The sequence below is a fragment of the Psittacula echo genome, assembly GCF_963264785.1.
Source record: "Psittacula echo genome assembly, chromosome: Z".
NCBI classification, from domain to species: domain Eukaryota; kingdom Metazoa; phylum Chordata; class Aves; order Psittaciformes; family Psittacidae; genus Psittacula; species Psittacula echo.
In genome coordinates this window covers 93,730,249-93,742,550 of record NC_137742.1, presented here as the reverse complement: position 1 = coordinate 93,742,550, position 12,302 = coordinate 93,730,249, and the positions used below count along the sequence as shown (strand labels likewise).

At 41.7% G+C, this 12,302-nt stretch overlaps 1 protein-coding gene and 1 pseudogene across 2 annotated transcripts in view; one reads left to right on the top strand and one right to left on the bottom strand.

The window, feature by feature from the left end:
• The window catches only part of CEP89 (centrosomal protein 89), a 37,160-nt gene that overhangs the window by 24,170 nt on the left and 688 nt on the right, over positions 1–12,302 (top strand). Inside the window, exon 18 of the mRNA XM_080637462.1 lies at positions 6,924–7,093. Within this exon, the coding sequence (XP_080493588.1) occupies positions 6,924–7,093 (170 nt within the window). The remainder of the gene's footprint in view (positions 1–6,923; positions 7,094–12,302) is intronic.
• On the bottom strand, positions 1,922–4,777 carry LOC308231668 (E3 ubiquitin-protein ligase RNF182-like; annotated as a pseudogene). Its single transcript has 2 exons — positions 4,762–4,777; positions 1,922–2,622 (listed from the first exon to the last, which is right to left on the bottom strand). The product of its transcript is annotated as an E3 ubiquitin-protein ligase RNF182-like (transcript).

Below are 12,302 nucleotides of genomic sequence, written 5' to 3'. Positions count from 1 at the left end.
TAGGTCAAGTTTATGCAGTTTACCCTAAAGCAGAGTCCCTGTACATTGCACTTTTCCAGTGAAGACTACAGAGCTATTCCAGCATCTAAGTGTGCACTACTATGTTAACAGAAACCAACTCCTGCCCTTCCCTTGTAAGGATCAACACATCCCAGGAATTAAAACCAGAGAATGTAAACCAAATTGTAGATGTGAAGAGAAAGCAGTAAGCTGAAAAATAGCTCAAATTTGTAAGGAACCCTTCATAAAATTAAATGCTACCATAAAAGAATTCTCTAATTATAATACTATAGCTATAAAATGGTTTTAGCCATTTTTCACCCTCATTCATGTAATTCTAAATGCAGAAAACATCATGCCCTGTACGCGGCGGTGGTGAGGCTGCATCTCAAATCCTGTGATCAGTTCTGGACCCCTCACTACAAGAGAGACATTGAGGTGCTGGAGGAAGGCCAGAGATGGGCAACAGAGCTGGTGAAGGGCCCTGAGCACAAGTGTGATGAGGAATGGCTGAGGGACCTGAGGGGTTTAGTATGGAGAAGAGAAGGCTCAGTGGGGACCTTACCGCTTTCTACACCTGCCTGACAGGAGGTTGTAGTGAGGTGGGGTTGGTCTCTTCTCCCAAGTAACAAGTGATAGGACAAGAGGAAACAGCCTCAAGCTGCACCGGGGAGGTTTAGATTGGATATTAGGAAAAATTTCTTCACAGAGAGGGTGATCAGATGTTGCAAGATGCTGCCCAGAAAAGTGGTGGAGTCCCTGGAAGTGTTCAAAAACCATGTAGATGAGGCCCTCAGTGACATGGTTTAGTGGTGGTCTTTGCAGTCTTGGGGTGATGGTTGGACTTGATGATCCTAAAGGTCTTTTCCAACGTAGCTGGTTCTCTGATTCTGTAATTCTAAGTAAATTAACAAAAAATTCTGTGGGATTTGTTTTTCATTGAGAAGTCTTAAACTAAATCAAGGTCTGATAGATCTGTAATCAAACACAGAACCACTGTGAAAGTCATTAAAGCTAAGTAATTGTTATTGCTAAAATAAAACCCAAAAACCACATTGCAATTTCTGTGCACAGCCTTATTAGATATTTTAAACTGTCTGTGCTTAAAATAGCAAATAAAAGTGATTCTTTTTATAAATATCCACTTTAAGTTTGGGATGTAGCAATTACTATAAACAAACTTTATAAAGCTTTCACTGGGCAAAAAGTTGTAAGTTATCAATACAGCCATATGAAATTTAGAAAGTAACAGTAGAGTATTATCAGATAGATGGAATACAAATATTCGGAAAAATAGATGATAATTTTGCAGGATCTCTGTTAAAGAAACAAAACGTACTTTTGTATTTTAATTCTGAAAACAAATTATGTTTATTTCTACCTTTGTATAGTTCATTTGATGTCAGAATTTTTCAGGCATATTGAATCATGAAAAATATTAAAGTACAAAACCTGTTCTTTAGTTGGCCCTTTAACGTTCAACGGCAAGCTTTTTTGTCATAATTCTTATTACTCAAAACTTTCTGAAAAATCTGATTGTACAGTGGAATATTTAATGTTTCTCTTTGACATCAGAACAGATTTGCCTCAAATCTGAACTAGCTTGTAATGGGACTAGTTTTTTGTTTCTGACAATGTATTTGATAAAAGCAGGGTAAGAGTATTAATGAAAAACATTCAAATATCTGTTCTGTTTGCAGATATGAGATGGTGGTCTAATGCAATTTTTTACTTCAGGATCAAGTGATAGTAACCACCATCTTTGTAGTAAAAGAAACACAGAATAGTACCATGTTGCCATTTTGCCCATATTCACACACAAGTTACTGGGCTTTGACAAAAATACATGTATATCATACTAGACACATTTTTATCTGTCCATAAAGGTTAAAGTTTGTGATTAAGTTGTTTTATAGTTCAGTTAAAAATTTACCAATGATAAAACACTGCATCTCAGCTTTGTGAAGAACAGGCACTGGCAGACGCCATACACAAGACATACTGTTAGACTGGAGGGAACAACACTCACACACACAGATCTTAGGCTCACCTTCTGAATCACTAGTGCATAGATCCCAAGAGGGAGGGAACCAAAGCAGAGAAATCCAAGCAGTGATACCAGTATTCTGGGAGCATGCTTGCGTAGCTTTGAAAAGAGATCTTGGTCCAGCTGATCCTGAGAACTCAGAGATACGACTCAGTGCCATGGTCAGCATAGTAATCTGAGGTAGAATTTTTACTGGGAGTCCCTGGGGAGTCTCTTTTTACCTCTATAATTGTAATTATGAAGCAGTTTGATGATCCCTGGGAAGAACTTGAGGATGCCAGGGTTGATTATGTTGAAACTATTTTTTTACAGTCAGAATTCCATACTGTTTTTTCTTTTTAGTATGAGCTTGAAGTAATGTTTGTATCATCAGGAGTCCTGTCTCATAGCAGGAAAAGGGACAGCTGACACCAGGAGATCTGTCTCCTACGTGATTATTTTAGTCAAACATCTAGCACAAGTTCTGGGAAGACAATTCAAGATTTCAGGCTTGCAACTGTGAACAGTAAATCTCTGATAATGAATTTTGCAGACCAGTTCATCATCAGGCACCTTTTCCTTTCCTTCAGTGCAAACTTAATTCATCTTTAAATTAGACACACCGTCAAAAAGAAGTCAGATTATAACAAGTTGTTTCATAGATTCTGAATCTCTGTTTGATAGTAATTTTGTCAAACAAGGTTTTAGTAAAAATAGGTAGAAAACAACCTTTATAGAATCATAGAATCATAGAATAGTTAGGGTTGGAAAGGACCTTGAGATCATCTAGTTCCAAACCCCCTGCCATGGGCAGGGACACCCCACACTAAACCATGTCACCCAAGGCCTCATCCAACCTGGCCTTGAACACCGCCAAGGATGGAGCATTCACAACCTCCCTGGGCAACCCATTCCAGTGCCTCACCACCCTCTCAGTAAAGAATTTCTTCCTTATATCCAATCTAAACTTCCCCTGTTTAAGTTTGAACCTGTTACCCCTTGTCCTATCACTACAGTCCCTGATGAATAGTCCCTCCCCAGCATCCTTGTAGGCCCCCTTCAGATACTGGAAGGCTGCTGTGAGGTCTCCACGCAGCCTTCTCTTCTCCAGGCTGAACATCCCCAACTTTCTCAGCCTATCTTCATATGGGAGGTGCTCCAGCCCCTGATCATCCTTGTGGCCCTTCTCTGGATTTGTTCCAACAGTTCCATGTCCTTTTTATGATGAGGATGTTAGCGTCGGGACAAACACATAACCACCGGAATGGTTATATGAGGTGCTTTATTAAGGCGCCGAGAACCAGGGGTGCGCACCCAAATCTGGTTCTAACCCCGTCACATCGCGTTCGCATTTTATACGTTAGAAGTTTCGCAATAGGTATCAGGGATTACTTCATCAGTCCTTTACGACATCAGCCTCTCCTGCGCTTGCGCGGCCCCCTCTGGTGGTCGTCTGGTGGTCGTCCTGATGAAGTAAGGAGTCTTCCTCACTCTGTCCTCTTTTTACCTTGTTCTTTGGACAAATCCCAACCATTATGTGGATACAGCATTCTTTTATCTTCCTTTGGTATGTGGTTCAGGCTTAATCTTTGGTTCTGCTAAGTTGGAGTTTCTCAGTATATTCTTTTCTACATTCCCTTTACTTTACAAGGTTATATTTGTTTCTATTCCTAAAGTCACCATTGTAGCGTTTAGTTATAAAGTAGCTAGGATACAAACCAGCACAATTGCAGTATTCAGTGTATGAAGCTTCTCTATTGATTTATGATTTCTAAACACAATCGCCTACTGGAATAGTGTCTAAAATACAGAACAGCAAAGTTACAAAATTTTAACATATGTACAAAGGCTTTCTTTGCAAACTGCAAACTTTTCAAATATAATCACTGCTAGAATGGTTCCAGAAAATTTCACCCTCCTCTAACAAGGACACCAGAACTGCACACAATACTCGAAGTGTGGTCTCATGAGAGCAGAGTAGAGGGGCAGGATCACCTCCTTCGACCTGCTGGTCACGCTCCTTTTGATGCAGCCCAGGATACGGTTGGCTTTCTGGGCTGCAAGCGCACACTGCCGGCTCATGTTCATTTTTTCATCGACCAACACCCCCAAGTCCTTCTCTGCAGGGCTGCTCTGAATCTCTTCTCTGCCCAACCTATAGCTGTGAAGGTACCTCTCATCTAGCATCTTCCACTGTAACTCCCCTCATTTTCATGCAGCTTCAACAAATAGGCTGCTCGTATTTTTTTCTTACCAGTATCCAGTCTTGGTCCATCTGGCAGGAAGGAAAGACAGTACTTACTAATTTGCAATCTGTCCCTGGAGAAGACAGAAGCAAGAAAACTAACCATAAAACCCATATAGTCATTATTGCATTTAGGAGTTGATGTGCTGTCAGCAATAATCATAAGAGTCCTTGACACTGGAACTTAGTCATTTAACTTCAGTCATAAAACACTTAAACCTGCATTTGAATCATCATGAGAGGTCCCTTCTAACTGAACTACTGTAGTTGAATTCAATATCATGACAGAACCAGCAAATTATTATGCATAGAGCAGCTTTTGTGTACCAAAAAGAAAAAGGTTTAAATATATCTATTTTACTTCCTTTCCCCCTGCCCAGTGCTTTCAGTCTGAAAGGTTAGCATAGCAATTTCTTTTTTGATAGAGTGTTTTGTTGGCATTTTTGCCATACTTACTATGTCATCACAGGAGCTATGTGAGCTTCAGTACCAACTGCTGCATCCATGATCATTCCTCATCTTGGGTGTGTACTACATACTGGCAGTGCCATGATGTTGGGCAGACTACCCTCTGCAGCTCTGGAGGAAAATACTACCACTTCCAGGACATGTTGTCACCCTCTTCCTTAAAATTGTCATCTCCACAAGTCTGTCCACTGCTACCTGCTTCACTTTAGAGAAAATAAACAGGATGTTGTCTTGAGCAATTGCAAGGTGGTAGCCTGCCGTGAAGGATCTCTTAAGTGCCAGCAGTTGTGTCAGTGTGTCCAGAACCACCCCAACCCAGCCAGGCTCTCACAGCAAGTAGGGAGCAGCCTGGGCACCCCTCACTTAGTGAAGTGCTGAAGTTCTGCTGAGATAGCTTACAGTTTTAAGTAAAGACTTAGTTACAATCATAGGAGCATGATCAGAATGATATCTATCCCTTATAGTTGAGGCAGAGTCAAGGTTAAAACACAGACTTCCCAGTAGCTGGATGATCAATGACCACTAGGTAAAAAGTGGATTTTACCAGTACTATTGACCACTTTCTTTATCAGCCTTTTATGTGTTAAAAGAGGAAGTTCTTTCTAGTTCTCTGGAATAGTGATAGGCATCTGCCCTACATAGAGAATGTCAGGTTCCAGGTCTGGAGCTGGAGGAGGCGTTTACTGACAGAGTTGAAAGTTCAGCTTTTCTCCTGCACTTCCTCTGGACTAACTCAAAGCAACCCTTTGCTTAGAAGGAACACGTTTGCCTTTATCCTTCCATAACATTCCAAGTGCAAGCATCTAACTCTGCATTTTGAAGACTTCTCTGGGAATCTGAAAACTTGAGTGATGTGACTGGTTAACTTGCAGAGGCTTCTAATTCTTTTCTTATGAGTGACAGGGAAAACTTAGGGAAAAAATACCCCACAACAACAACAATGGAAGTTAGCATTTACTTCTTGAGAGACTAACCTTCTAGGAAATTACTATGCTGTATCACTCTCCTATACCTCCAAAAATGAAACTCCAAAATGACACATTTCACAAGAGCTAAAAAAGAAGCAGTTTGTAGAAAGGATTATATAGCCTGTAGCACATACCTAAAAAGTAACCCCCCCTTCTTTTTTTGTTTTCCTTCCTGTAAAAGGCATACTTTAAACTTTCTGCTCCAATTCAGATGAAGATAAAAACTTAGTGGTTAACACTTTAGATAAAACTTTATATTAGCAAGACATAAATAGCAGTATTTTCAAAGCTTACTAAATAGTTTGCAGTTTTATTAAAGGAGGTTCTTCCACCCCAAAACTCTGTCCTTTTGCCTATATCAAATGTATATCAAGCCTGTATATATATCTTACTTCCTCTCCTTCCCCCTCCAGCAATGTCAGACTGAAAGGTTAGCATAGCAACTACTTTTTTGGTGGGTTGTTTTGTCAAGCATCACATTCTGCAGTACAGTAACAGTTAAGCATTCTATTTGCAATCAAAAGAAAAAAGCTAATATTGGATAATACCTGTTGTTTTTGCATCAGCGTGTAGAAACATGAAACTACACAAGCCATAGTTTTCAACTCCTCCAGCTCTCATGTAATTCAATGGGATGTTATTTCAGAAAGAAAAATCACTTCGTACAGGAATAATTTCTTGGGTTTGAGATAAGGCCAATATAGTTAGTCATTGTCAGTAAACAAAAAATCTCTTGTGCTTCACTGAACAGCAGGAAATATTACGTGAAGCAGCAAGATATTTTAAAACTTGAAGCCAGTCTTTTCTTCTTCTTAGTATTAAGATGAAACAACAGAACACAGACACTTTTGCCATGGTATGTATTGATAAATATGACTGCTGGACAACTGGTAAGCAACACGTGCTATGCAGTGTAGCTTTGCATCTTGGGAAACAAATGTTTTTTTAACCCAGCTGATTCTTTTGACTCTTATGATGAACATACAGCACTGTACACAGTAGTTTATATGCAGAACAAACTATGATTTTAACACCTTCAAATTAATGAATAGGTAAATAAAACCATAATGCAACCTACCTCACATATTTAAGCAAGGCAGCAGCAATGTAAAGATTAAACTGTAAATTACTATCTCTAGCTATTTCTTTTCTTGGTAGTGTGTTATCCTTATTTCTGCTATAATCCTATTTTCCCTTTTATCTTCAACTGTTACAGGTGTATAAAAAGAAAGCAACTGGGAAGCTTGGAGATATCAGTCTTAAGATGATTGAACAGGAGAAAGAATTTGCTGGGAAAACTGCTTGGTACCAGTATGAAGTGAAGCAGCTTCAGCGTCTGCTGCAAGACAAGCAGGAAACCCTGGATGAAGTGCTGCAGCAGAAAAGGTAATCAGTCACGGGCAGGAGCAATCCAAGTACATTTGATGTGTAAAAGGGGAGGCAACTGCACACAGCCGCCAGCTCTTGCCTCATACGGCATGGTCTCTTAATTCCCAGCTCCAAGACCTTTTGAAAGAGGGATTTATTCTGGATGACTACTACTGTTCTTAAGATTTCTTCTTAAAAAGACTAATAATCTGAGCCTTTGATTTGGGGTGTGTGTATATAAATCCTGAAGATATATGTTAATTATTTAATAGCATCTTCTACTAAAGGCTGAACACTTTCCCCTTCACACCCCTCAACAGTTTTCAGAATAGTAGGAAATTAAGGGAATACATATGATGGGTTTCCTTACCTTACTGTTCCGTTAATAAGTGACTTAGATTGGCTATGTGCACAATAAAAAGATAATTTAACAGATTATACAAGATTATGACTGTCAGTGTTGAAATATCCTTTTAATAGAATCCTTTAAAGGCACATTTCCCTTCTGGCAGTGGAAAGCTTCATATCACATTGACCTTATCAGCATACAGCAAAAAGTTTTTACAACTGAAGAGAGGTAATCAGTCATTTGGCAAGTCATCGCAGCCATTGTGAAATAATAGATCAAAGAATAGTAGAAAAACAGGGTTTGGTACCATCTACCTGATATCAGCAGAGTTTCTCTTGATTACTTTATATAGTGCTATTAAGCAGTGTGACAAAACAGTATTTTGACTATTCCACATTTATTTGGAAATACTTTATTTAGGATTTTTCATTAATTACGTTTCATACTTCTGAGTTCATGTTAACAGATAGTTAAAGAGGTTTTTTAGATGTAGCATATATCATAATTCAAAGTCCCGTAATATAGATCTGCAAAAGTTTACCTTTCTACCCCCAAAGTAGGTAAATGACATGATGTAACACAGCACTGTCAAATAATTAATTACACTTTCCACACAGTATACTAAGTCCCCTTTTCCCTCTTCAGGCTCAATTGACTTTTCTTCACTAAGCACCCAAATTCCATTCCAATCCTAACCATTCTGTGAATACAGAGATACAGAGATGGCAGAGTTATTGAATGCCTTCTTTGTCTCTGTCTATGCTGCCGGAGGCAGTCCTGAAGAGCCCTATACCCCTGTGACCTCAGATGAAGTCAGGTCAATGGAGCAGTTTGCCTTAGTCAATGAGGAATGGGTTAGAGACCAGTTGAGCAATCTGGACATCCATAAATCCATGGGTCCAGATGGGATGCACCCGCGGGTGCTGAGGGAACTGGCGGAAGTCATTGCTAGACCACTCTCCATCATCTTTACCAAGTCATGGGAAACGGGAGAGGCGCCTGAGGACTAGAGGAAAGCAGATGTCACTCCAGTCTTCAAAAAGGGCAAGAAGGAGGACCCAGGTAACTATAGACCGGCCAGCCTCACCTCCATCCCTGGGAAAGTGATGGAACACCTTATCCTTGATGCCATCTTAAGGCATATCAGGGATAAGAGGGTTATGAGGGGCAGTCGACATGGCTTTACCAAGGGGAAGTCCAACCTCATAGCCTTTTATGAGGAAGTAACATGGTGGATGGATGATGGCAGAGCGGTGGATGTGGTCTGCCTTGACTTCAGCAAAGCATTTGACACAGTCTCCCACAGCATCCTCATAGCTAAACTGACGAAGTGTGGTCTGGATGATCAGGTAGTGAGGTGGACTGCGAACTGGCTGAAGGAAAGAAGCCAGAGAGTTGTAGTCTATGGGGCAGAGTCTAGTTGGAGGCCTGTATCTAGTGGAGTGCCTCAAGGGTCAGTACTGGGACCAGTATTATTTAATATATTCATCAACGATTTAGACGAGGGAATTGAGTGTACTGTCAGCAAGTTTGCTGCTGACACTAAGCTGGGAGGAGTGGCTGACACGCCAGAAGGCTGTGCTGCCATCCAGCGGGACCTGGACAGGCTGGAGAGTTGGGCAGGGAGAAACTTGATGAAATATAACAAGGGAAAGTGTAGAGTCCTGCATCTGGGCAGGAACAACCCCAGGTTCCAGTATAGGTTGGGGAACGACCTGTTAGAGAGTAGTGTAGGGGAGAGGGACCTGGGGGTCCTAGTGGACGGCAGGATGACCATGAGCCAACACTGTGTCCTTGTGGCCAAGAAGGCCAATGGCATCCTGGGGTGTATTAGAAGGGGGGTGGTCAGTAGGTCGAGAGAGGTCCTCCTTCCCCTCTACTCTGCCCTGGTGAGACCGCATCTGGAATATTGTGTCCAGTTCTGGGCCCCTCAGTTCAAGAAGGACAGGGACCTGCTGGAGAGAGTCCAGCGCAGGGCAACTAAGATGATTAAGGGAGTGGAGCATCTCCCTTATGAGGAAAGGCTGAGGGAGCTGGGTCTCTATAGTTTGGAGAAGAGGAGACTGAGGGGTGACCTTATTAGTGTATATAAATATATAAAGGGGGAGTGTCATGAGGATGGAGCCAGGCTCTTCTTAGTGGCAAACAATGATAGGACAAGGGGTAATGGGTACAAACTGGAACACAAGAGGTTCCACTTAAACTTGAGAAGAAACTTCTTCTCAGTGAGGGTGACAGAACACTGGACAGGCTGCCCAGGGGGGTTTTGGAGTCTCCTTCTCTGGAGACATTCAAAACCTGCCTGGACACATTCCTGTGTAACCTTATTTAGGTGTTCCTGCTCTGGCAGGGGGATTGGACTAGATGATCTTTTGAGGTCCCTTCCAATCCCTAGCATACTGTGATACTGTGTGTGAATCTGTGAATTGTTCTTTAGATAAAGAAAAGCTTTTAGAGCTTCTAAAGATACGCAGATTTTACTTTCCTAGAAGCTGCTCTGTAGAACCTTCTCGATAATTACAGCCTTTGCTAGAGAATATTGGAAATTCACAGCAACCTTTTGCCTACACCAACTGATAAGAAGCCATTTTCTGTTCTTTGGGCAGCTGCTAATGACATTTTAATTGTTGACAGGGTAATCTTCTGAGTGATCATTATCACATACCTTTCCTTAGCTGCATGGCAGGTTTCAGATATGAACAAAGTTGTTAATGTGCTTCCAGGGTAGAAAACCAGGTTCATAAATGCCTCAGGTCTTCTTTCAGAGGACACTTACCTTTACAAGTTTTCTAAGGTCACAGTGCGTTTCGTAAGTCTTCTGCAGAGCAGCAGTACTGGGAGATCATTACAGCTGCTGTACTTTGGATGTTAAATGCCTTAGTCATGAACTGCTTTAGACTTTCCTCAGACGAGGGCCAACAGTAGAAAATCTTCACAGCCATGCACAGGCAAGGGAGAGGAGCTGTCATATGCCTAAGGTCACATGTAAAACTGTAACACCAATACAGATTGTTAATCTTTGTGATCAGGATTATATAAACAAGCTATTAGATGACAGATGAAAATGAGGTTTTGAGCCAGCCCAAATAACATTTCTCAGAGATTAAGGCTGGATGACTTCAGTGAGGGCAGAAAGCTCTTGTCTTTTGTAAAGAAGAATCTGCTGTAAAATCTACTTCTGTTGACTTTTTCATCCTCAAACACAGTGGAGCACTGGCATTTTGCTTACTCTCAACCAGATATAAATCTTGCATTTTTTGGCTAGGTTTGGGATTGAATGCAGTTTTTGTTTTTACTCATTTTATAGAATCCCAGACTGGTTTGGGTTGGAAAAACTTTAAAGCTCATCCAGTTCCAGCTGCCTGTCATGGGCAGGGACACCTTCCACTAGAGCAGGTTGCTCTAAGCCTCATCCAGCCTGGCTTTGAACACTGCCAGGGATGGGGCAGCCACAGCTTCTCTGGGCAACAGCCTGCATCTATGAGAAACAAACTTAGTGCTTTTTCCAAAAGACGTCTGGAAATAGGACACATTTATAGCTGAGTATGTATCTGGTTCTACATGCCAAGTTTGTGTTTGAAGAGGTGAACCAGCTGCTAGGGGCACGGTAACACTGGCTACCAGTAACAAAAGTACCAAGGGTTACCTTTGGGGCTGTGATCTGCACAAGGTAATGTCACAGTAGTCATAGTCAAGGATGGCAGTGCTGTGCACAGCTGAGAGAATTTCTGGTGAGATACAGGAAGATGTAAGAGAAGGGTGGTGTGTGCTGTTCTCAGAAGAAACTTGGGTGTTCAGAAAACCAGACCATCTGCAGCAGCACCCTGAAGAGCCTTACCTGTGACTGCAGCACACTCTGCAGAGCCTTGGCATCTGCAGTACACTCCCCTTGACAACAATGTGCTTTGACTGCTCCTTCCAAAGCAACACCAGTGAGTGCTCTCAGATTTTGCACCTCAACTCTGTTTAAAAACTAATCCTCCAAGAAGGGTTCAGATACACCACCACCTCCAAAGCATCTCTTTCTTTGCTACTGAAGAAATTTTAACCATTTGGATAATTTTTAAAACTGATCTATTTTTCCATGAAATTGATGCTTTTATTAAAAGTATTAACAAACAACTGCATGAAGCCATGTTAGCTGGTATGTTTGACAAATAACCTTTTTTATGAGGAAAAAAAACCACCCAACACACATTACATAATTCACCCATTTATGCTTGGATGGTCAGAGAAACTGGCCCATAAAGTTATAATGCCTTAAAAGGCCTTAAGGTTTCCACAGCTTGTATTTGGCCTCCACCAAGCCGCATTAGGTAAGCCCAAAGGTGACGTTCTGATCAGACACTTCAGCCTTGGAGCAAAGAGATGCAGGACTCCTGGCAGAAGGGGCATGTGGTAAAGACGAGCCCATCTCGGGAAGCAGAACCACAGCCCCACAGAACCTGATGAACCCTGGATTCAGTGGACAGCGGCAGTCACAATATTTGGACCGTGCCTGTGCTGCTCTTTTACAAGGGTGTGTTGTGACAGGACAAGGGTGAATGGCTTTAAACTGATAGTGGGTAGATTTAGATTAGAGGTTAGGAAGAAATTCTGCAATGTGATCATGAGGCACTGGCACAGGGTGCCCAGAGAAGCTGTGGCTGCCCCATCCCTGGCAGTGCTCAAGGCCAGGTTGGATGGGCTTGGAGCAACCTGGTCTAGTGGAAGGTGTCACTGCCCATGGCAGGGGGTTGGAACTGGATGGGCTTTAAGGTCCCCTCCAACCCAAACCAGTCTGGGATTCTGTGACTTAATCCAACTTACTACATGGCTCCAGATCTGTTTTCTGATCCTCGCCTCTCTAGCATTACAGTTAGAGGGCTTTTTTTAAAA